Source organism: Sorex araneus, chromosome 5, assembly GCF_027595985.1.
Source record: "Sorex araneus isolate mSorAra2 chromosome 5, mSorAra2.pri, whole genome shotgun sequence".
NCBI lineage: Eukaryota > Metazoa > Chordata > Mammalia > Eulipotyphla > Soricidae > Sorex > Sorex araneus.
In genome coordinates, this window is record NC_073306.1 from 117042868 (window position 1) to 117067002 (window position 24135).

General features: G+C 45.9%; 1 protein-coding gene across 2 annotated transcripts; it reads left to right on the forward strand.

The window, feature by feature from the left end:
* Nucleotides 1-1170: 1170 nt before the first annotated feature.
* On the forward strand, nt 1171-14504 carry LOC129405122 (BPI fold-containing family A member 2-like). Of its 2 annotated transcripts, none has more exons than XM_055140641.1 (9): nt 1171-1267; nt 2003-2132; nt 7184-7313; nt 7881-7988; nt 10408-10557; nt 11924-12005; nt 12961-13024; nt 13687-13755; nt 14396-14504. In XM_055140641.1, the coding sequence occupies exons 2-8, from the start codon at nt 2009-2011 to the stop codon at nt 13719-13721; spliced, it is 693 nt and encodes a 230-aa protein (XP_054996616.1). In that variant the 5' UTR covers nt 1171-1267; nt 2003-2008; the 3' UTR covers nt 13722-13755; nt 14396-14504. The 2 variants fall into 2 exon arrangements, with proteins under 2 accessions (XP_054996616.1, XP_054996615.1); XM_055140640.1 differs by having other exon boundaries at nt 14355-14498.
* Nucleotides 14505-24135: the final 9631 nt, after the last annotated feature.

Here is a 24135-nt window from a genome sequence, read left to right on the forward strand (position 1 = left end):
TGATGGGGACCTACCATCTTTTCAGCTAATGACTGACTTCATATGATACCCGAAAGAGGAAATATATTGGAACATTCTGAAGAAAAATAAGGGTTTTGAGGACCCATGAGAGAAGAAAGACTCAGAACAAAGGTTGGAAATAAGCTGCAGAGAAGACAGAACAATGGAATTGGGATCGTTTTCTGTGAAAGAACCAAAATGAAGTCCAGGAGAGGAGAGAGGGTGTGAGTGGCCCCCTCAGTGGGCAGTCAGGGAGGGTGTGAGGAAGTGACATGGCCAGACAGAGACAGCAGGGGAGAGAGTGTGGAATAGTCCAAGCAGGACCAAAGGCTGGGAAGAGCTTGGCATCTCCGTGTGACATTCGTTTGGGAAGGAAGAAGAATGAGGCTGGGGAGGAGATGGTGGGTGGGAGCTGGGGCAGATGTGAGTGAGCAGATGACCGACTCCCTGGGTCCACGGGGAGACTTGTGTAGAGAGAGTCCTCTCCTGCCGGAACATGGGGGGCTGTCTTGGAGGACGAGCAGGCAGGCAACTCCTTGTCTCAGACTCACATGAACTGTGAGTCTTAGTCAGGCCTGTTCACCTTGGATGTCACTGTCACCCACCTGGATGGGGGCAATGAGGTTTGTTCACTCAGGAGGAGCTTTCTTCAATGGGATGGGACAGGCAGCCTTTGGGCCGTAGTGAGCTCCCCACTACTGAAACACCTGTACTGAAGCTGGCTCCATGAAAGAGATCCTATGGGGAGCCCCGAGGCCTCAGAGGAGAGTTGGCGACTTTGCTGGCGGCCAAATGGAGCCCTCTGGAGGTCACATCCTTGCTCCTTATTGTCCAGCTGCTTGGCTTTGCACAGGTTGCTTGCCATCTCTGAGCCTCTATTTCCAAGTGATGACAGAATAGGTCTGATGATCGCTATGGATCTTCCCACTGGAAACAGTCTCCAATTGTTCCATCCTGACTTACCCCCAAACCCATCCAAAGGTTACTGTCCTGGACACTCCATGGACACTGCCTTTAGTCTTGGCAGCGTCTTCTCCACGCACATCGGTTCCAACCCAAACAGCCTTAGGGTTCGAAGCCTCTTTGCTCAACCTGGAGCCGTTTTTTTTTTTTGCAGTGTCCTTATATCATCCAGGAACTAGGGCTTTCTTTCTGGGGACTCTTGAATGCTCTTACTGACATATAAAGGCCACTTCCATCAAGAAGAATCCCAGGAGACGGTGCAGTGGAGCAAATTATTTTAGCATCCTCCTTCTAATCTGTAGTGGTGAGTTTGGCTCTCATTACTTCCTGCATGCTAGTCTTCAGCATATTTTGGGCTTGAGACAGAAATAGGGATTCACTGGAATTAGGTAATATTTTAAAGATAGCAAATGAAGTCATAACTGTTGCTACAAATGTGCAGTTAGGCCTGAGGATGTAGGGTTGGGACATGGTGCACACTTCATATTTGTAGCTATGTTCAGTGCTTGCTTCTCTGTTGTGCCATGCTAGGTACAGGCTATGTACTGGGGTGCTGCGTTTCAGCAGAGAGGTATCATGGGGTCCCTCTGAGGGGCTCCCAGCCTGAAGAGGAAGGCAGATACCCCCAAAGCCATCATGAATTGATTGTTAAGGTTCTCTAGGAGAACAAAGACAGCAAGATGGAGGGTGGGGTTCCCCCTAACCTGGACTGTGGGGAAGGGTCTGGAATGGGCTTTTAGAGCACCTGGTGCCCCACTGAAGCAGGAGAGTCCTTGGGGAGGGTCTGGTTGGGAATGTGAAGAAGAGGAAGGCTGCAGGCTGAGAAGCCAGTGGGCCCCCGGACCTACCTGGACAGACTCGGCATCAGGTGCAGGCTCCAAATCACAACTTCAGTCTTAGACTCTGTGTCTCTGGGCAGGCTGACTTCCAGCTCTCAACCTTGGGCTGAGCACTTGTAAACTAGGCGATCATCACAGCCCTCTGGAAGGAACGTTCAGGGGAAGAGTGACGGGTGCTTACTCTAGATCCTTTTTCCTAGGACAAGATGTGGAAATTGGTTCTCTTGTGTGGCTTGCTCGCTGGAACTTCAGCATCATTTCTTCCAGACCTGAGGGGAGCACTGGGCAAGGTGGAACCTGTTGTTCAGAAAGGACTCGACACATTTGATTGTAAGTTAAGGCATCCTGGCTAGCTCCTGAACACGCTACTCGTATTCCATTTCACTTCTCAAGGCCTTCTACAAGGGATTCTTCAAATCCTATTTATGGATTTATGGGTAATTTAAATTCCCGGCTCAATCATTTATTTTCCTGAAAAAAGCAATGATTAACAAATATCCTTTAACATTATATGTTGATGACCTTTTCCCAATACATGCACAGGATGAGTTTGTACAACTTAGATTTTGAAGATTCCAAAGGTGATGCTCATTTGATACGTGTGTTTTTTTTTGTCAAACCCTGGGATTCTCAGGCTATTCCTAGCTCGGTACTCAGGAGTGGCTCTGGCTGTGCTCAGGGACTAAGTGTGGTAATTGGTATTCGAATAGGTGCTGCAGCTGAAGCATGGGCACTCAAGACAACAAGAGCCTTATCTTCTGTCCTATATCTCTGGCCTAAGGAACACATTTTTTTTTTTATTACAGTAGATGTTGGCAAATAATGCCCTATGTCAACATTTTCTCCAGTGGTCTGGGACAGTGCCATTTTCAAAATTACTGCCTTGACAGTACTGATCTTAATATCTTAAATATTCTGCCAATGTCATCTATAAAAGATTGTTATTCATTAATTATGGAAGATAATTAAAGTTTTTATCAATCACTTGCATGTTTTTAGTGAATTGTTGTAATTGTTATTTTCTGGGTCACACACAGTGGTGCTCAGAGGCTCTATCTAGCCTGGTGCTATGGGGTTAATCCTGGAGGTGCTCAAGGTGCCAGGAATCAAACCCCAGCCCGCTGCAGGCAAAATGCACCTGCCTTTTGAGCTAGCTCCTGTCCTTGGTGAAATCGTTATATTCTTAGCATATTCTTTTGCTGGACTGATTTTTTTTATTGATTTGTATCAACTCATTGAATTACTGTATCACTGTCATCCTGTTGTTCGTCGATTTACTTGAGTGGGCACCAGTGACGTCTCTATTACACTCAGCCCTGAGATTTTAGCAGCCTCTCCTTATCCGTCTTTCCCAAGATTGCAGGCTCTTTCAGGGTCAGGAGAATGAGACCTATGGTTACTGTTTTTTTTTTAATTTTTAAATTTATTTATTTTTAATTAGAGAATCACCGTGAGGGTACAGTTACAGATTTATACACTTTTGTGCTTATACTTCCCTCATACAAAGTTCGGGAACCCATCCCTTCACCAGTGCCCATTCTCCACCACCCGTAAACCCAGTGTCCCTCCCACCCTCCCCAATCCCATCTCCCCCCCACCCCACCCTGCCACTGTGGCAAGGCATTCCCTTCTGTTCTCTCTCTCTAATTAGCTGTTGTGGTTTGCAATAAAGGTGTTGAGTGGCCGCTGTGCTCAGTCTCTAGCCCTCATTCAGCCCGCAACTCCCTTCCCCCACATGGCCTTCGACTACAATGTAGTTGGTGATCGCTTCTCTGAGTTGACCTTTCCCCGGAACGTGAGGCCAGCCTCGAAGCCATGGAGTCAACCTCCTGGTACTTATTTCTACAGTTCTTGGGTGTTAGTCTCCCACTCTGTTATTCTATATACCATAGATGAGTGCAATCTTTCTATGTCTGTCTCTCTCTTTCTGACTCATTTCACTCAGCATGAAACTTTTCATGCCCATCCACTTAACTACAAAATTCTTGACCTCCTTTTTTCTAACAGCTGCATAGTATTCCATTGTATAGATGTACCAAAGTTTCCTCAACCAGTCATCCGTTCTGGGGCATTCGGGTTTTTTCCAGATTCTGGCTATTGTAAACAGTGCTGCGATGAACATACATGTGCAGATGTTGTTTCGATTGTACTTTTTTGCCTCTCTGGGATATATTCCCAGCAGTGGTATTGCTGGGTCAAATGGGAATTCAATATCTAATTTTTTGAGAGTCGTCCAAATTGTTTTCCAGAAGGGCTGAACCAGTCGGCATTCCCACCAGCAGTGAAGAAGGGTCCCTTTCTCCCCACATCCTCTCCAACAGCGGTTGCTTTTGTTCTTTTGGATGTGTGCTAGTCTCTGTGGTGTGAGGTGGTATCTCATGGTTGTTTTGATCTGCATCTCTCTGATGATTAGTGATGCAGAGCACTTTTTCATGTGCCTTTTGGCCATTCGTATTTCTTCCTTGGTAAAGTTTCTGTTCATTTCTTTGCCCCATTTTTTGATGGGGTTGGATGTTTTCTTCTTGTAGAGTTCAACCAGTGCTTTATATACCATTGATATCAACCCCTTATCTGATGGGTATTGTGTAAATATCCTTTCCCATTCTGTGGATAGTCTTTGGATTCTGGTCACTGTATCTCTTGCGGTGCAGAAGCTTTTTAGTTTAATGTAGTCCCATTTGTTGATCTCTGTTTTTACTAGATTGCTTAGTTCCGTGTCACCTTTGAAGATACCTTTATCTTCAATATCGTGGAGGGTTTCGCCGACCTTGTCTTCAATGTACCTTATGGTTTGTGGTCTAATGTTGAGGTCTTTAATCCATTTTGATCTGACTTTTGTGCATGGTGTCAGGTCAAGGTCTAAACCCATTTTTTTGCATGTGGTTGTCCAGTTGTGCCAGCACCATTTGTTAAAGAGGCTTTCCTTGCTCCACTTCACATCTCTTGCTCCCTTATCAAAGATTAGATGGTCATACATTTGGGGTTGTGTGTAGGGATATTCCACCCTGTTCCATTGGTCTACGGCTCTGCCTTTGTTCCAGTAATATGGTTACTGTTTTTGGCATATCATATACGCCACAGGTAGCTTGCCAGGCTCTGCTGTGCGGGCTGGACACTCTCGGTAGTTTGCCGGGCTCTCTGAGAGGTGTGTATATATCTTTTACTGTATTTGGAATATGAATACACCATGGGGAGCTTGTAACGCTCTCCTGTGGGGCAACTGACTCTTGGTAGCTTGTCAGGTTCTCTAAGAGGGAGAACAAGGCTATTAGAGCTTCCAGAAGCTTGGTCTTATAGTCTCTGGATGTTGGCGATTGGTGGGATAACACGGCGCTGGGGGCAGTTTGTGGGTGTGACTGCCAAGCTACTGGAAAATGGGGGGTCTGGGTGGAGAAGGCCAAGTCCCAATCCAAGCAGGCTTGGAGATCTCAGCTCCGGGTCCCGCACACCTGGGTTCCTCTGCCAGTCCCTTCATGTGTGAGACCTGTCTGAACGTGTGGAGAGTGACCTTGAGCATGGCTGTGGCTGGGTTCCGGAGATCTTCAACTGTCAAGGCTCTGCTTGGGGTGGGGAGGGAAAGGCAACCCGTCCCCTTCGAGGAGCCTCAATTAAAACAGCCAGGTGCGGGGGGGAGGGGCAATTAACTCATTGAAAACTAAGGAAATTAGCCCTAACAGGTATACATAGATTTAAAGCTACCTGTCTGATTTATTTTTATTTTTTACAGGGTGGGGTTTTATCCAGCAGTGGTAAAGCTACTTCCTGCCTATTGCCTGGGGGTTGCTCCAAGTAATTCCGGGGTATCACATTGTGGTGGGGATCAAATCCAGGCCTCCTGCACACAAAGCATGCCCACTAGTCCTTTGAGCTCACCCTCCATTCTCCAAAACAAAAATGTACATTTATGTTTGTATCCTTTTTATCTGGTTCCCTTTAGAGGGCATAAGGCCACACCTAGCAGTGCTCAGGTACCCATAGCAGGTCTGAGCAGTGAACCAGTGTTCACTGTGTGCAAGACAAGTGCCTTGATCCCTGCACAATATCTTCAATTCCTTTCCTGGTTTCTCAGAAGAATTAAACTTCCTTTTTATTTTCTGGAAACATTAACAACATATGAACAAATGTTCTTTCCATGAACATGAAAATATGTGGTTGCCTTGCAAACCTTAGATAGGACTTAGGCAAAATCAAAGATATATAAAAGATCCATTCTCTAACTTTACTCCAGGGAGCAATGAACGCAGAAATAGATGTGGAAAAAGTCACCTTGTGAGACCAGATATAGTTTATTGAAACTGGGTTTTCTTATACATAACTTAACTGTGGATACTGTCCACTGAGTTGTTGATTTGCAGGTGCATGAGGCATACCTTCCCTTATAAAATATTTTTGCTGTTCATTGATTTAGTGCTTGTATTGTTACTTAAACTACTTTTACACACACAGATACACGCATGTGCTCTCTCTCTCACACATGCACACACACACACACACACACACACACACAAAGCTTTCCTCCTTTGCATATGTGCCATTTGACATCTGCCATAATGTACATTTTTCTTCTTCCTTTTTTTTTGTGGCGACTTAGTACAGTGCCTATTTTTCTGGTCCCATATGAAACATGGCTGCTGAAAAAACTGTCCTTCTATGGTTTCTCTTTCTTTTCCATGAGCAGGAGCAATACAATTCACCTTGATTCTAGATTTTCCATGCCATAATTTATTCTCTTGTGGCATTTTCCACAGTGTTTACAAATGGTGGAAATACCTCATTGAAAGCAATAGAACTGAGTCACTCCTCAGAGGCTGTCTCTCCTCAGAGAGCTGGTCAGATGCTCCAGTCTTTTTTTTTAAATTTTATTGAATCACCGTGAGATAATTACAAGCTTTCATGTTTGGGTTACAATCTCACAATGACCAAACACCCACCCCTCCACCAGTGCACATTTCCCACCACCTGGGTATACCCCCCCTTTCCCACTCTCCCGCTGTCTCCATGGCAGACAATTTTCCCCATACTCTCTCTCTACTTTTGTGATGTTATTCTATACTCCACAAATGAGTGCAGTCCTTCTATATCTGTCCCTCTCTTTCTGACTCATTTCACTTAGATGCTCCAGGCTTAAAGATGAGTAAGGAGTATATATCTCTTTGAAAATAGCATGGAACAATTAAGGACTCCAAGGGACTTGAGATTTTAGACGCATTTCTAGCCTGGGATTCTTTTCTTCCTCATCTGAGAGTAGATAGAATATTCGTGAGTTGTTCAGAAGATTAAACTACATAACATAAACTCATGGTCTCATTCAGACCAGGCATTAGTGATTGATGTGTCACTAATAGTCTGTACATAACCCTAACGCAGATTGTTCTTACCAGCTCTTGGTCAGCAATTGAAGACTGAGTTGAACAAGTTTCAGGAATCTGGTCTTTTGAAGAATGTCAGAGAGACCGTCCAGGAAGGCAAGAACTTTTTGGGCAATATCATCTCTGATGTTGGAACTCTGGGGTGAGTTGGTATGGGACTCCCAATCTCCGGAGCAGTAAGTGGAAGTCAAAGACTCAGCAGTGGAAATCCCTGGCCTCTCCCCGCTGAACCTGGGGCGCTAAGCCAGAGGCCTAAGTGCCTAAGTAAATCAGGTGGGGGTGTAGAGCCATCGGCCTTGTGGGGTTGCGTGCCCACATTGTGTCATTTTACCTCCAGGATGAAGCTTCTCTTCATCATCATTGCCAACCGCTTTCTGGTATCTGAAGCCCCTTTGCCCAGAATGGAACATTTCTTCTCCAAATAGAGCTGAGGAGAAAATGCTGAACCTCCTACCCTCCAAGAGAGAGGAAACCAGATGCATAGCGTGGAGCTGGCTCCACATATACAGTTTTGGTGTGCTTTGGTTTGTTTCGAGGCCACACTGATTGGTGCCCAGGGATTGTTCCCTGTTTGGTGCTCAAGAGTCATTCCAGGCAGTGCTAGTTGGACCGTGAAGTGCTGGGGGTTAAACTGGGACTTCTTGCGTGCAAAGTCTGTGCTCTTCTTGTTGAGCTCTCTCCCCATCTCTTAACCGTGTATTTTGTACAGAACAAAATTTGTTGGTGGCCGAATCCTGGATTTGAAGCTTGAAGGGAAACCTGATGACAAAAGTATGGACCTGAGGTTCCCCGTCAGAGCTAATGTCACCATGACCCTGTGAGTTTGCATTTCCATTCTGGGATTTGGGAAAAGCGGTGTGTCCTGGCCAACAGGCTCCAAAACAACCCCAACACTTTTCTACATGCCATCGGGTCTTGGGCCTCAGTATTCCCATCTGAAAATTGGATGTATTTCCAGCTAAAACCCATAACCTTTACAAGCTTCTCACAAGCCTTTTTAAAATTTTTTTTTTATTTTTTAATTAGTGAGTCTCAGTGAGGGTACAGTTACAGATTCACACATTTTTGTTCTTGTTTTTCCCTCATGCAATGTTTAAGAGCCCATCAATCCACCAGTGTCCATTCTCCACCACCAATGAACCCAGTATCCCTCCCACCCCCCAGTCCCATCCCCCCACCCCACCCCGCCTCTGTGGCGAAGCATTCCAATTTGATATCTCTCTTTCCTTTTGGGTGTTGTGGCTGAAATAGGAGTATTGAGTGGTCATCCTGTTCAGTCTCTAGTCTACTTTCAGTATGCATCTCCCTTCCCGTGCAGGATCTCCAGTCACATATTACTTGGTGTTCCCCTCTCTATCTGGGATGACTTTCCCCCAGCGTGTTCTCACAAGCCTTAATCAAGCCTTTAAAAAAATCCTCAGCAAAAATAAAGTATGATTAATTGAGATGACATGAATGCCAGAATTTCTTCCCATTATTTTGTCTCCTCAGAGTCTCTTTAAGTAGCAGAAGCTCTTACAGGTCAGTGCAGGCAATCGTGAGCAGTGTGCTATGGTATAGAAAAAGGCAGATGTGAATACTAGATCTTTACCTTTTTGGTATTTATTCTGTGTGGTCTCAAACCTTACAATAAACTTACATACCCCACCCACCCAACTGCTTCATTCTGCATAAGGTTTTATACTTATCAAAAAAGATAAAACTGTAAATACTCTGGGAGACAGGAAGATGAGCATGTGTAGAAGAAACTTTATCAGTTATGGACACTCTGTTTATTTCTTAGCTATGGGATCTTGACAGCCTTTTATAATCTCATGCTTCTTCATCTGAAAATAGGAATAATAGATAATAGTAGGGATTTTTTCTCATGGTGTTGCTGTAATGACTAATGTTTTCCCAGATTGACGCATAACATCCCGTTGCTCTTCGATTTGTTCGAGCGGGCACCAGTAATGTCTCTCATTGAGAGACTTATTGTTACTGTTTTTGGCATATCCAATACGCACGGGTAGCTTGCCAGGCTCTGCCGCACGGACTCGATACTCTCAGTAGCTTGCCGGGCTCTCCGAGAGGGGCGGAGGAATCAAACTTGGGTCGGCCGCGTGAAAGGCAAATGCCCAACTGCTGTGCTATCGCTCCAGCCTATAACATATTTTTAAAAAATTATTTTTCTTGAGGTACCAGGATTGACAGAATTGTTAACTAAACTTTGGCTGCACACATCATCCCAACACCACAGCCATCACTGAGTCCACTTCCCTCCACTAGTGCCCCCACGGGTCCCTTCCTTTCTCTTCCCCCTAGCAGATAAGTTCAGGTTCATAAACAAAATCTCCAGTTCCAAGGTCTTTGATCATTTGTTGCTCCTTTATTATGTTTCTTTACATCTCACATATAAGAGAACATTATTTTCTTTTGTTGTGAGGTGGTGACACCTACACACATATAGATGAAGAGAGCTAAGCTCCACGGAGCTGTAAATCAATAATAAGCTGATAAAATAAATGTTTTTCTTCAAAAATATATTTATGTATATATATTACAGCTATATAGAGCAAATATAGAATATGGCTAATATAATGCTAGTCCCTTTAAAATTTAAAGGAAGCAGATAAATCATACAAATATACGACTAAGTCAGAGTGGGAGGAGGAGAATTAAGAAAAGATTAGGAGAAAATTTGAATAGGCCTATAACAGTATAAGCCTGTGTTTTATCCTAAGAAGAGTATATGGCTTTATGTTTAAATTATTATACTATAAATATTGCTTAAGTATTGAATTAATCAGTTAAAGATTGCAATAAAAATCTCTACGGATGCAAAAAAAGTCACCTGAAAAGACAGACTTCTTTTCAATATGACGGAAACATTAATTCATTATTGAAAAAGTATACAGTTCCTTAGCAAGCTAGGAATAGAAAGATATTCTTTAATGTAGTACAAAGTAATCATATTTACCATAAGTGACAGCTAAAGTGCTTTTAAGTATCAAAACTTTCACCTATACTTTGTGATTATTAACTCTCCTTGTTTTAATTATTGGGCTGATGTTCTAGAGGTTGGCGTGAACCTGACCCTCCGGGCCAGGAGAAGCAGCCGACAGTCAGTATGTTCCTCCCACAACTGAACACTGCGGCGGCTCATGGACCTCAGGGAGAAGAGGCAGCCCCGGGGTAGCAGCAAGTGGGACCTTGTAGACCTTCTCGCCTCCTGCTCACCAAAATCTTTGTTGTAGGCCTATCCTCGGCCAGGTGGCTAATTTGGAGGTTTCTCTGGACCTCCTGACTTCCATCACAGTTGAAGATGTGGAGTCTGAACACCCCACACTGACACAGGGAAAATGCAGGAGTGACCCAGCCAGCTTCAAGCTCATCTTATTGGACGGGTAAGGCCCACTCATTAGTTGAACAGGGCACGAGAAGACCCTTCGAATGTCAACCCCATTCCTATACATGAAAAGTGATGAAACTGAATTTGAACTCTGGCGTCAGACAGACCTTGGTTCCAGTAACAGCTGTAGCACCAATGTGTGACTCTGTGACTAACTTGGCCACTCTGAGCCTCGCTGGCTCCACTCACTGGCTTCTGCTTCCTCCCCTCTTCCCTGCCACTGGCCTCCTCAGCTCTCAGTCCCCTTTCTCACAAGACGTCTGCTTGAGCTCCTCTGCTGCTTAGCAGTCCCCCACAACCTGCTGTGACCTGTACCTCCTTGGGGTCCAAAGCAAACTTCTTTCCACCTACTCTCACAGTGACCTGTAGAGGACTTGTCACAGGGTGTCATCATAGATTAAATTGTATCTAGATTTTAATCAATAATATATTTAAACAATAATGTCTAGCCTCCCTGCTACCTGCTATCAGACATGGCTATAGCACAGGAGAAGCTACTGGCAACTACAGACTTATCCCCATGCTCCTGAAGCGTATGGTCCCGAGGAAAGACTCCTAGAAGAGCTCTGAGTCCATCAGCTACAGAGGTCTCCAGGGGGAGGTCCGACTGTGATGAGCCTTGGGCAGAGCAGTGCACTTCAGGGGAAGGAGGGGGGATCCAATTCAAAGTCCTCTCTTAGGCAACTTGCAGTACAAGTCTTCCCAAGAGGAAGAGGTCGCCGCCTAGTGATCAGGAAGAAGCCAGGGACAAGGCTGTTTCCAAGAAAAAGTGGAAATTCTCTTTCAAAGAGGAGCCACTGAGCAGCAGTGGGCCGGAGGAAGCTGGCTGCAGCAGCAAGAGCAGCAGCTCCAAGAAAAAGAAAAAACAACAAAAAAGCACCCCCGGGATGACTAAAGGACACTCCCTGCCCTCCCTTGGGTGGCATGTGCTTCAAGTGCTGTTCCCCATCCCCCCAATAAAGACAAAAAGCCAAAAAGAAAAGTCCTCTCTTATGGGAGCTGTTGGGGGGACTGCCCTAGGGTGGTGACAATTAGTGGAGCACTGGAGATGGGGAGGAGTTCATCTCACCAAGGTGTGCTGAGTGTTTGGGTAAGAGTTTGGAGCTGTTTCTGCTTGGTTTATCTCTGGGGTCCCAGTTGAGCTGGGACCTGGCATAAGTTCTAGAATGATGCGGTGTATGAAAGAATGGGTTGCGACAGTCCCATCAGGTCTGGAGTAAAGGGCTCTAAGGTGATCCCCAGGCTAGAGGTGCTGTCGTTACAAGGAGGGTCTGTCTCTGGGATTCAGCTAACTCGGAAGAGCTGTAGCTCGGTGGTGACCTCCACTGCTGAAGGCTCAACTTTTTCCCTCACTCTTCTAGCAAGATCCCTGCCATCAACAACCTGTTGAACACTGTGGTATCCCTCGTGCAGAGGACTGTGTCCTTGGTGGTGCAGAAGGCGGTGAGTCCCCCTAATCCTGGGGCCTGTATGCATATCTGGCATTGGCAGCTGTGGCTGCACTCTCTGTCCCCTCCCCTCTGCAGACTGTCAGCGGGAAACCACCACCACTGGGCTCGGCTTGGAAAGGACTGCACTAGTCAACTTTCTGGGAGTCACCTCAAGTGTTTACCATATCTATGTAATTTCTCTCAGCCTTTGCAGCTAATATTTTTCCTTCAGTCAACAAGTCTTTACTTACAATTTCTCTGATGCCCTCATTTAAAAAGTGAAACCTTTGTTTTTGTATGATAAATAGTATGAACCTTGTCCACTACACAGTGAGAAACCAAGTCCAGCCTTATGGAACAGCCTTTCTCAGCAGTGCACGTCCCTGAACCATATGTGCTTGAAGCACATTTCAAGTCTCACAGAAAATTGGGAGCTCCTGGATCCACCCCTGGGGAAGGGAGCAACATCAGTGTTTCTGATAGGAAAAGACTGGGTGACTCTGGGAGTCACTGAGCTGGATCTTCTAACGTAGTGTGTGATTCTTCCCAGCATTCCCTGTGACTCTTGGATGCTCTTAGAAATGCAGGTTCCAGAGCTCTCCAGAGTGCTGAATTGGAAATGGGATTTTAATGCCACACACACACATCCACACACCTCTCTCTCACACACACCACCACACACCACCACACACACATCTTAGGTTTCCAGGGCTCTGAGTGTCTCTAAAATCCCAGGCTTCTGAATCAAGATCTCTAGGTGGACAGGGATGTGGGAATTGCTCATTCCAAGCTCCCTAGGTTTTATTGTGCTGGGTTTGGGTCTCAGGAGCCTATGTTCTCAGATTGGCTGTGTCTAGGTTCCTATTGTTCTTGAGTCCTAAGGATCAAAGGCCCTGAGAGACCACGGAAGTGGTGTCTCCATGTGTGCCCAGTGAACACTCACCTGCCCTCCTCTCTCCACCCCTCAGATGTGCCCTTTGATTCACTCCTTGATTAACGCCCGGGCTGGTATCATCATCAAGGGAATTCTGGGTGAGTGGATCCACAGCCGGGGGAAGCTGAAATGACCACAGCTTGGTCAGTTATTGCTTATTGCTGAAGTCACCAGGCAGAGTGGCCCGTGACAGGAGATGGACTGGATGGAGATTCTAATCCTGAATGTACTGCCAAGTACCTCTGTGTGTGTGTGTGTGTGTGTGTGTGTGTGTGTGTGTGTAGGGGAGGTGCCAGTGACAACCTCCTAGCTGTCCAGTTTGCTTCTGCATGAAGGGTCTCTTCCCTGCTGAGATGTGGATTAGAAGCAGCAGAATAAGGGCCTCTACTAAGCCAAGCCCACCCCTGCTTCTCTTCTTAGGGGAGCTGGGCTTCTCCAGACACTGAGGTACTCTTGGATTCCCAGGGTTCCCTTCTGGTTTTCTTGGGCTGCAGAGATGAATAAGTGGGGTAAATAAAGGCCCCACATCCCAGCAGCCTTTCTGTGGAAGGAACTTGATAATCATCTCATGGCCCCTCACAAGAGTCTCCGAGAGTGGCACGCTCATTGCACACACTTTATGGATGAACGAACCAAGGCTCAGACATGTGGTAGAATATCTGAGGTCCCCTAGTATCAGACCACAGGGGTGGTAATCCCTGGGATCTGGCTTCTACTTGGCAGAGACTGAGGTTTGCTGCCTTTGATCTTGTCCCAACAGAAAAAATTGACGTTGGAGTCCAAGCAGGAATCTGAAGACTGTGGGACGAGCACAGTGATCTCCCTAATGGTGAGGGGTGTGTGTGTGAGAGGGTGGGGGTCTACTCCAGATCTGGCCACAAAAGCTCAAGGAGCCTCCACAGGGCCTGTGTGGAACCAGAGCTAGGCTCAGCTTCTCTTGTTTCAGCAAATGAGTCCTGATCCTGAGCTCCGGCTCAGAACCGACCTGGTCCCAGGCCTATCATGCTCATTCTCTGAACCCCGAGTTTCAGCCACAAACAGAGACAGCTCCAGTTCTGCCCCTAAACCCAAATGCTAGCCCCGGAAGTGCCTTTCCCCCCAGTGGACTGAGCCCTGACAGGTCCCAGATCCGGAACCTCCAGGCTGACCCAGCCTGATCCGTGATCCTGCCCTACGCACTGAACCCAGCCCTCTGGTTGTAACCTTTTTCTTGCCTCAGTCTGTCCATCTCTGCTGTAGTTCCTGGGGGGAGGGGAGAGAACACGGAGTTTCTGGACCAGAACGAGATCCTCCCAGGGCATAGGCCCAGGTCCAGGGCTGTAGACTCTCGGGGTGCTGTGGGCGCGGGCTGCGCTGGAGGTTCCCGGATGAATGCGGGTGCCCGGAAGGGTCTGCTGCTCTGCTCTAACCCTCTGAGTCTCCTCGTAGGCCTTGGCCAGCCTCCCCAGCTGATGTCTCCCTCTGCACAGGTGCTGCCAGCACCGCAGCCCGAATCAAAGTCTGAGCCAGCTGGACTGTCCTCAGCGTTGGGACCACTGCCCCCTGATCTACTCCCCGTTCAATAAAATACCATTTCTGCACCTCTATTTCACCTGTTCTTTCTTCCGTTGGGGTGTGGTATAGGGGTGGGACAAGGGTTAGAATTAGAGGCCTGGATCCAGAGTTGAAAATAAAACTTGGGACTGTGCAGCTTAGAAACGAGGACAAGGGGTCCAGAGAGACGGTGCAGCAGGTTAGTTTGTCACTTGTCCTCGTCAACCCCAGTTCACATATCCAACCCCACAAGTGGCACCACGTGCCCCTTGGGAGCGATTCCTGAGCACATAGCCCAGAGTAAGCCCCGAGTAACTCGGTGAGGTCACCCCTCCACCCTCCACTTCACCCACTGCCAGTTTGGTGAGTTGACTTTGTCACAGAGAAGCCCTGCGCCAACTCAGGTCCCCGAGGCCATCTGCGCAGGGACAGATACACACTTTTAGCAGGGTCTGGTGAACAGCGACTGGCCAGGCCAGCAGGGGACACAGGACAGTCAGCTCTGGGGACAGGCCAGCAGGACTTTCCTCACTGCGGGGCCTTGTGGAGGGTCAGGTAGGTGGCCTGTCAGTGAGGAGCAGAGTGATGACACAGGGGCATGCGGTCTTGAGGCCTGTGACCACACGGGGCTGCCCTGAGCCCTGCAGGTGTGGTGCAGGAGCCGTTCCAGCAGCACCTGAGAATGCCTGTGGCCACAGTGCCCAGGGGTCAACCCCCCACCCCCAGCAAGCCCCGAGAGTCTGTGTGCTCACGTGCAGGCCCCTACTTGTGGGCCCAGTCCCTGGCGGTGCTTCCCTGTGCCATGGACACCAACTTCTCCTGCTCCCTGATCCTCCATCCGCATCCCTAAATGCAACTGAGTCGGGCCGTGACAGACTCACACTGCCAAGACCACAGCCCATCCCCAGACACTCCCTCACTGATGTGGGCACTAGTGCATTCCACCAGGTGGCACTTCTCTCCCCCCACTCTTTTTATTGCTTCATTATGAAATGTGACCCGGGGAGAGACTCAGAATCCCATAAAGTGAAGGGAGAGAAATGACTCACTTAAGCTGGGCTTCGGGCTGCTCCGGAATGGAGGAAGCCAAGGAAATTTCTCTCTCTGTTTGTGGTGCTGTGGAGAGAACTTCGGCCTCACACAAGCAGGTCCCTTGCTCTGCTGAGCCGCACCCCCTGCCCTGGCACGCTGTTCATGTCCTCAACTGAAGACAAGGGAACTGAAGCTCTGTAAGGATTTTGGAAGTATTAGATTTTTCTCTCACACTGAGCACTGTTTGGCTGCAAGGGGCTACATGCGCTGGCACAATGTGGAACTCCAGGTTCTTGGCACTGCTGCGGTTGCCAACATTCAGCCTATGGTTTTACTGGAGTTACTATAATGTGTGGGGCAACATTATTACAGACCTCGGCAACTTTAATTTACAAAGGCATGGGGGGAAGCAGGAAGTACTTAAAAAGAATGGCACAATCTGATTAAAGAGATTTCCTCCAGGTTATACTGACTTGGTCCATAGAAAGAGAAACTTTGCTGCCAATAGATGGGCCAGTTTGGAATGACATTTTGGGGGAACTGGGAGCCAGTGAGAGTCTATGAAAACGAGTACTAGGAGATTGCCATGGATGGGCCCCCTCGGCTCACCGCCCTGATGATGAGAAGGATTGAAAAGCACAGGAGAAGGAGAGAGGAGGGGGAGGGGGAGAGGGAGAAGAAGGGAAGGAGGGAGAGAGAGTTGTTAGTAAATAACCCTTAAATTTTTTTTTATTGAATTACCATGAGAAAAGTTACAAAGTTTAAGTTTAAGTCTCAGTCATACAATGATCAAACACCCATCCCTTCACCAGTGCACATGTTCCACCACCAAGAACCCCATACCACCCCTCTCCCCCGCCTGTGTGGCAGATAATTTTCACTTTAATCTCTCTTTATTTTGATTACATTCAATATTTCAACAGAAAACTCACTATTATTATTTGGAATTTTCTCCCCAAAATCAGACCTGCCAAAAAGGCATCATTTGATAATTTGTTTTCCATTGCTGAGAATGAAGAGCATATGTGGTCGCGCGGCACCCAGTGTGGCGACAATTTGGCGGTGTGGCGACCCCCATCTTATGGAGCCCACTAACCGGAGGTACAAGCTTGCAGTGATGCAACTTCTGGCATAAATTTCTCTGGACTTAAATACTAAAATACCAGAAATCCAAAACCTCATATGCTCTTCACTCTCAGCAAAGTAGTCAGTGGGCCTCTGGGATCATGGTCTTTTAGGATCGCAGGAGCTGTTTGTGTGCGGCCACTCGGGGTATCATCTGGGTGGAGAGTGCGAGTAAATGAACTTTCTAAAAGGATATCTAGAAAGCATGGAGGTTATGGTGCCACAGATTGGACCCACAAGTTTCTCCTGCCCCTAACAGCTTCGGACAGAATGCAGGGAGCCATACAGAGGCAAGAGACAAGCCCAGAGATGCAGAGGTCTCTGTTCCCTCATTGGCAACAGCAAATGCAAACAGGGATTCCTTAAAGGTCTTAAAAGGAATCAGCCTCCATATTGGGTCATCTATTGGTTTTTTGTTTTGGTGAAGCAAGATAGTGCTTACTGAAACCTATTGAGGGGAGAGAAAGGGAAGAGAGAGAACGTGTTAGAGAGAGAGCAAAGAAACAGAGACAGAGACAAGCAAGTGAGAAGCGTGTTCAAGGGAGAACACAGGCTGGAAGAGCCAGGCCCTCCATTGTTTAAACTGTATATTCTACCCTCACATAGTTTTACAAAACTTCTTTTTGTTTTGTTTTGTTTTGCTTTGCTTGGGGGGAACACCTGGCATTATTCAAGGGGTTACTTCTTGTTCTGTGCTCAGGAATCCTTCCTTGTGGGATACGGGGACTGAATGGGATGGAGGCCTTTGAGCCTGAGTCGGCTGCATGCCAACCCAATCTACTATCACTCCACCCCAATAATGCTTCTTTCAAAAACAAAAAACAAGAAACTATGTCCCGTAGCAAAAAGCACGCTATATCTCTGTGAGTAAAATGGAACATCTGCTGTCTTCTCTTCGAGAAAAATTCATGTCTGCTAATCAAAATGTTCATTGCCTCACTCAGAGATAAGAGAGCTGAAAATGGTAATGTCTCACTGTCGTAGGTTTACAAATATTTGGCTTTAATTTAACTTCCAGTATTTGGGGTCAGACAGTTCTTTTTGGACCTGCTTCTATAAGAAACTTATTGGTAGCAGTGTGTGAGGGTCGAGAAACATTGGGTAGTCTCAACAGGCTTTAAGCACATGAAGTCATGGTGAATTGCAAATTTAGAAAGTTACTCATAGTTGAGTTTCAGGCAAACAGTGTTCCAACACTAGTCCCTTCACTGCATCCACCTCCCTCCACCAGTGTCCCCAGTTTCCCTCTGAGTCTCCTCCCCACCCTCAGCCAGCCTTGATGGCAGGCACTTTTTTTTCCTTCTTTTTCTTTCTTCCCTTTTGGCACTGTTATTGACTACACTATTGCTGACAGGGTGCCATGCCTATCACTTAACATCCTTTCAGCACTATTTCTTAAACTCGCCTCCCTGGCAGTGGCAAGTTTCTTATTGGAGACCACTTTTCAGGGTCTTCATTTCTATTGCCTCTGGGCATTTGTTATTCTCTAGCTATGTTTCTTTGTAGCCCACATATTAGAGAGATCACTGTGTGTCTATCCCTCACCCTCTGATTAACTTCACTCAACATGATACTCTCCAGATACATTCCCATTGTAGCAAATCACATGACTTTCTTATGGCCAAGTAGCGTTCCATTGTGTATATGTACCATAGTTTCTTTAACCAGTCATCTGTTCTTAGACACTTGTTCTCAGGTTTTGACTACTGTGATTAGTGTTGCAATGAACATAGGAGTACAAAAGTCTTTTCTGCATTGTGTTTTTTGCTCCTTGTTATATTCCAAGGAGTGGAATTGCTGAGTGTGTGGAAGCTTAATTCCTAGTTTATTTTTTTAAAGAAATGAACAAGTTGTTTTCCAAAAAGGTTAGAGAAGTTGGCATTTCTGCCATCAGTGAATGAAGGTCCCTTTTCTAACAGTATCCACACCATGTGTTTCAGTTTCTCTAGTGTGAGATGATGTCTCATTGTTGTTTCAATTTGCATTTTCCTGATGAGTAGTGATACAGAGCATTTATTTTTCATGTGCTTTTTGACTATTCGTATTTCTTCTTCGTATTTCCTGGATAACCTTCTCCACTGCCCTTCTGAAAGATGTAATAGATCCATCAGGATGTTGGAGGGCAGTCATCGTTGGTCTTGTAGTTGGCAAAGGACAGGCGAGTGTTGAGAATACTTTTCCTGGCTTCTGCTGCATCAGCCAACGCTGCTGCTCTCTTATTATTTTTTTCTAAATTTTTTATTGGTGAATCACCGAGAGGTACAGTAACAGACTTACAAACTTTCGTGCTTGCATTTTAGTCATACATTGATAGAGTGCCAATTTCTTCACCAGTGCCCATTTTCCACCACCAATGGTCCCAGCATCCTTCCCACCACCTCTACCATCCTCCCTACCCACCCCACATCTGTGGCAGGGCATTCCCTTTAGTTTTCTTTCTCCTTTTGGGTGGTGTGGTGTTGTGGCAATAGAGGCATTGAATGGCCATGGTGTTTGACCTATAATCTACATTCGGCACGCATCTCCCAACCGGGGTGGGTGCTCTTCTTTCTTTGAGGTCTTCCTTTATTGCTTCTCTGCACAGCTTTGCGAGCTTGGACGTTAGCTTGAGATTGCCTGAGGTTTGCACCAAACCAGGTTTGCGAATGAACTCAAGAGTTTCCGCCTTCTACTCGAATCTCTTCCATAGCCATGTCCACCTGCCCACATAATTCCTCAGTATGGATATGTTATTCCTAGCATCCTCTCTTCCGAAATCCGACTCACCATTTCGTCGGTAAATATACATACAGCATCCGGTCCAGACAAGGTCAAACCCAAACACCTGAAGAATCTGCTGCCAGTCAATACACTGGCTCGGCTCTTCACATGCTCTTCACACACTACCTGTCTGAATGCAAGGTTCTGTCTCAGTGGAAAACCAGCAGGACCATTCTGTTGTACAAGGAAAGAGACATCCACGACGTTAGCAACTATCGCCCAATTTGCCTGTCGTACGAAGGCTACAAGTTGTTCACTCAATTAACTTACTATAGTGAATCACTGAGAGGTGATTCTCATACCTCTGCCAATGATCGAGGATCAGGGATACTGCCTCGTTTGCCAAGGCGTTGAAAATCAGTACAGTAGCAGACTTACAAACGTTTGTGCTTGTGTTTCAGTCATACATTGATCGAGTACCCATCCCTCCACTAGTGCTTATTTTCCACCACCAATGGTCCCAGCATCCCTCCCACCACACCCACCCCATCCCCCTGCCTCTGTGTTGGGGGGGATGAATAGGATTGGCAGAACACTAGATGAAGGACAACCATGTGAGCAAGCTGGGTTCGGAAAAGGATTTAGCATGATTGACCATATTCACACGGTGACCAAGCTCATTGCGGTTTTGTGAGAGTAAAAGACGCCACTCTAACATTCATCGATTTAAAGGCCTTTGATTCTGTTGAGACTGAAGTGGTCATCGAAGCCCTAGCCAAACAGGGCATTCAAACTCAGTACATCAGGATCCTCCGTGAGCTGTATTATGGACTCACCGCCAGGATCTCACCATTCTACAAGGAAGTCATCATTGTTGTAATGAGAGGGGTTTGGCAGGGTGATACCATTTCACCAAAACTCTTCAGTGCCACTCTTGAGAACGTCATGCAACGACTGGAATGGGAAGGAATGGGAATGAAGATAGATGGTCGGCAACTACACCACCTCAGCTTTGCTGATGACATCGTTCTCATAATACCAAACATTAGTCAAGCAGCATGAATGCTGGCCGACTTCAACTGTGAATGTGAAAAGGTCAGACTGCAGCTGAGTCTCACCAAGACAATGTTCATGAGAAACAAACTAGTTCCTGATGTTTTATTTGCTCTCAATGAAATGAACATCTCCGAATGCAGCAGTTATGTGTATCTGGGTTGAGAACTGAACATGATGAACGACTTAGCACCAGAACTGCGCAGGAGGAAGAGAGCGAATGCCTTCAAGAGCTTTGAAGAAGTTGTTAAGAGGAAGAAGACTGTTCGTCTCTGGGCACATCTTTTTGACTCCACCACTCTTCTTGCACTAACCTACACCTCAAAGACCTGGGCCCTATGAAATAGGATGAGAATGCTATTAGGATCTCCCAAAGAGGAATCAAAAGAGCTATGCTTGGAGTATCACGTTTCACTCAAGTGAAAGAAGGAATCCGGAGTTCTGACCTCTGCCAATGATCGAGGATCAGGGATACTGCCTCGTTTGCCAAGGCGTTGAAAATCAGATGGGACGGACACATAACGCTAATTGTAGATGACCGCTAGACTAGAGCCGTTACCGACTGGATTCCACGGGACTTCAAAAGAATTCCTGGCCACCCACCTACGAGATGGTTAGACTTCTTTCCTGAACAAACGGTTTGATGCTTTTCTTGTTTCTGGAGAGAGCGAAAGCCATTAGGCTACACTAGCATGTGACAGGGGCCAATGGAGACGTTACTGTCGCCTGCTTGTGCAAATCAATGAGCAACGGGATGACAAGTGACTGGTGATTGTTATCATTATCTAAAATAATCAAAAATATTTCCTTAGAAGAACGAGTTTGAATATTTTTGTATCTCACCATGAAGCCACTAATCTCTGATAGAAGAGATTACTAACCAGTTAAGCCTTTGTGTGTGTGTGTATATATATATATATATATATATGTGTGTGTGTGTGTGTGTGTGTGTGTGTGTGTGTTTGTGAACTCACTATTGTTGTTGGAGTTTCCCCCCAAGAAAAACAGCCCTACTAAGGAAGCATTTGATAATTGGTTTTCCATTAAAAGATTGTATGTTTTCAGTTTTCAGAAAAGGTCGCGCGGCTCGGATGTGTTCCAGTCCCGCAACCCGGAGCCATGTTAGTTGCTGCTCAGTGTCACCAGGGCTCCATCTGGAGAAGGTGTACCAGCTGTACCTCCTCCGTCTGGATCCCCGGTGTTGCTGGCCCGGTTTCTGGACCTGAGCATTTCTCCGGCCGCGTTGCTCACCAGACTGCCTGGCCTCTTCTCTGTTGAATGTGGCAAGATCCGTGTTTATATTTTCTTAATCAAGGTTGGTTGCCTTCTACTTTGCATCCATCCTATGTGGTGTGCTTGTGCTAATGGAATTTTTTTCCTGTAAAGTTCTACCATATATCTTGTTCTAATCTGAGTTTTCTTAATCAAGTATGCAAAGAGAATAATATTGTGGCAGGAAAACAAGGAGGTTCATTCACACGGGTGAGCTGAATTGGTGAACCAAAATGAGGCAAGACATCTAAAGTTATCAATATCGACCAATAGGTCTCAAGAGCACTTTTCTAGAGCACCTTGTAGGCACATCCTTCTAATCTGTCATGCAACAGACAGTACAGTGGGAGCATGAAGGTTGCAAAAAGTTACAACATGGCATCATGAGACAAGAAGTTGGACAAAAGGCATTTACAGCAAAGAGAGTTCTCTAAAACCAGGGGTCTTTGTGGCCATAACAAGCTACAGTTAATAGCATTCACCAAGCTAAAAATGTTCCTGGTACAGGTAACTTCATACATTCAATTTAACTAAATAAAAACTGCAAAATTATAATTCACACATCACAATCTTGGATATTAGCCCTTATCAGATGAGTGGTGGTAATAATTTCTCCAAAACTGTGGGGTGTATTTTAATTGTATTTCTCATTTCTTTTGAGATGCAGAAGCTTCTTAATTTAATGTAGTTCCATTTGTTTATCTTTGCTTCTACTTGCTTGGCCAATGGCATTGCATTCTTGACTATGCCTCTTGCTTCAATGTCATGTGGAGTTCTGCCTATGTTTTCTTCTATGCAACTATACACCCAGGTTTTTTTTCTCTTTTTTTTGGGGGGAATGGGTCACACCCAGCGATGCACAGGGGTTACTCCTGACTCATTCATTCAGGAATTACTCCTGGTGGTGCTCGGGGACCATATGGGATGCTGCGATTCGAACCCGGGTCGGCCGCGTGAAAGGCAAAAGCCCTACCCGCTGTGCTATTGCGCCAGCCCCCTATACACTCAGATTTGATATTGAAGTTTTTAACCTATTTGATTTGATTTTTGTGCATGATGTTGACAGGGGTCTGAGTTCAGGGATCCATTCACCACATCTTGACCCACACTGTTTTATCTCCTGCAATTCTTAAAGCAAGAGCAAATCAATTGATCGTTGGGGTAGCTAATTTTTCTGTCTGTCTGTGGAATATTGAAATGTTAAAGCCAGGCTAGGAGCAAAGCTCAAAATTCTAGAGCACAAACTTAGTTTAGCTGGTTAATAAACTGGCCAAACTATATACTTGTTAAAAAACAGAGCAATGTTTAATCTATCATTTCTAAAACTCAGGGGCTATTTAGAAAAACTAAGTTTTATCCACCTTGAAAGACCTCATCACCAAGACTTTGGGATGTACCGGTAAGGTGCCTAAACTCACTGACTGTGAATTATGTACTTTTTTTAAGTTTGGAAAATTATATTAATGTTTGTCAGTTTATATGTAACAAGATTTCTTGGCCTCAGAGACCCTGAGCAGCTGCCCACGAGTGGCTCCTCTGCTCCTGATACCAGAAAAACACAGGATGACCCCACTTACCTGTGGAATACAGAATACTGGATGAGAAATTTATTGTGATAAAAGGAGAATACTTAGATTATCCCAGTGTTAACCCCAGTGTTTAGAGAGGAGACAGACAGAGAGGAAAGAAATCAAGGGGGAAAGAGAGAACAGGAAGTAATGGGCTAACGGGAGCCAGGGCTTCAATTATTCTAGTGTTATGAGTGGGGAATATAATGTTACACCCAAAACTCAGATTCAACATGAGATCTAAGTGGAAACCACTGAAAGTTTGTAATGTGCTTGTCAAGTTGACAGGCAATGTGGGAGTCTAGGGGGGTGGGATGGGGAGGGAATCTGGGAAAACTGGTGGAGAGATTGGTGTTGAATTATTGTATGCCTAAAATGCAACTCTCAGTAACTTTGTAAGTCATGGATCTTTAACAAATTTTTTTTTTAAAATAAAGGTTTTGTAGTCATAAAATTGGTATAGGATTAATTTTTTTTTATTGAACCACCGTGAGATAGTTACAAAGTTTTCATGTTTGATATTCAGCTATACAATGATCGATCACCCATCCCTCCACCAGTGCAAACCTTCCACCACCAATATCCCTATTATCCTCTCCACTTCCATCCCAGTCCTTATCCTACCTCTTATGGCAGACAATTGCTCAGATACTCTCCCTCTAGTTTGGGGCATTATGTTTTGCTTGGATAATCCCACCACCATTCAAGCCTACCTTCCAGGGGCAGACGCTAGATCCTTTATTTTTCATTGCTCACTTTGCATATCAGGAAAAGCCGATTTGCATATCTGCTCCGTATGTGGCCCGGAAAATGGTGACCACTTGGACTCTTAACTGCTGTGTGCAGCAAGATGGCGCCGGGGGCGGGTTGAGGGCGTGCTTTCTGGCTTCAGGGGTGGATTGGGGGTCGGGATGGAACTGCTTGGT

Coding starts and splice junctions, on each gene's coding strand:
- LOC129405122 (XM_055140641.1), top strand. CDS start 2,009: ATGTGGAAATTGGTTCTCTTGTGTGGCTTGCTCGCTGGAACTTCAGCA. Junction 7,989..10,407: donor GCTAATGTCACCATGACCCT/GTGAGTTTGCAT, acceptor TCTTTGTTGTAG/GCCTATCCTCGGCCAGGTGG. Junction 10,558..11,923: donor AAGCTCATCTTATTGGACGG/GTAAGGCCCACT, acceptor TCACTCTTCTAG/CAAGATCCCTGCCATCAACA.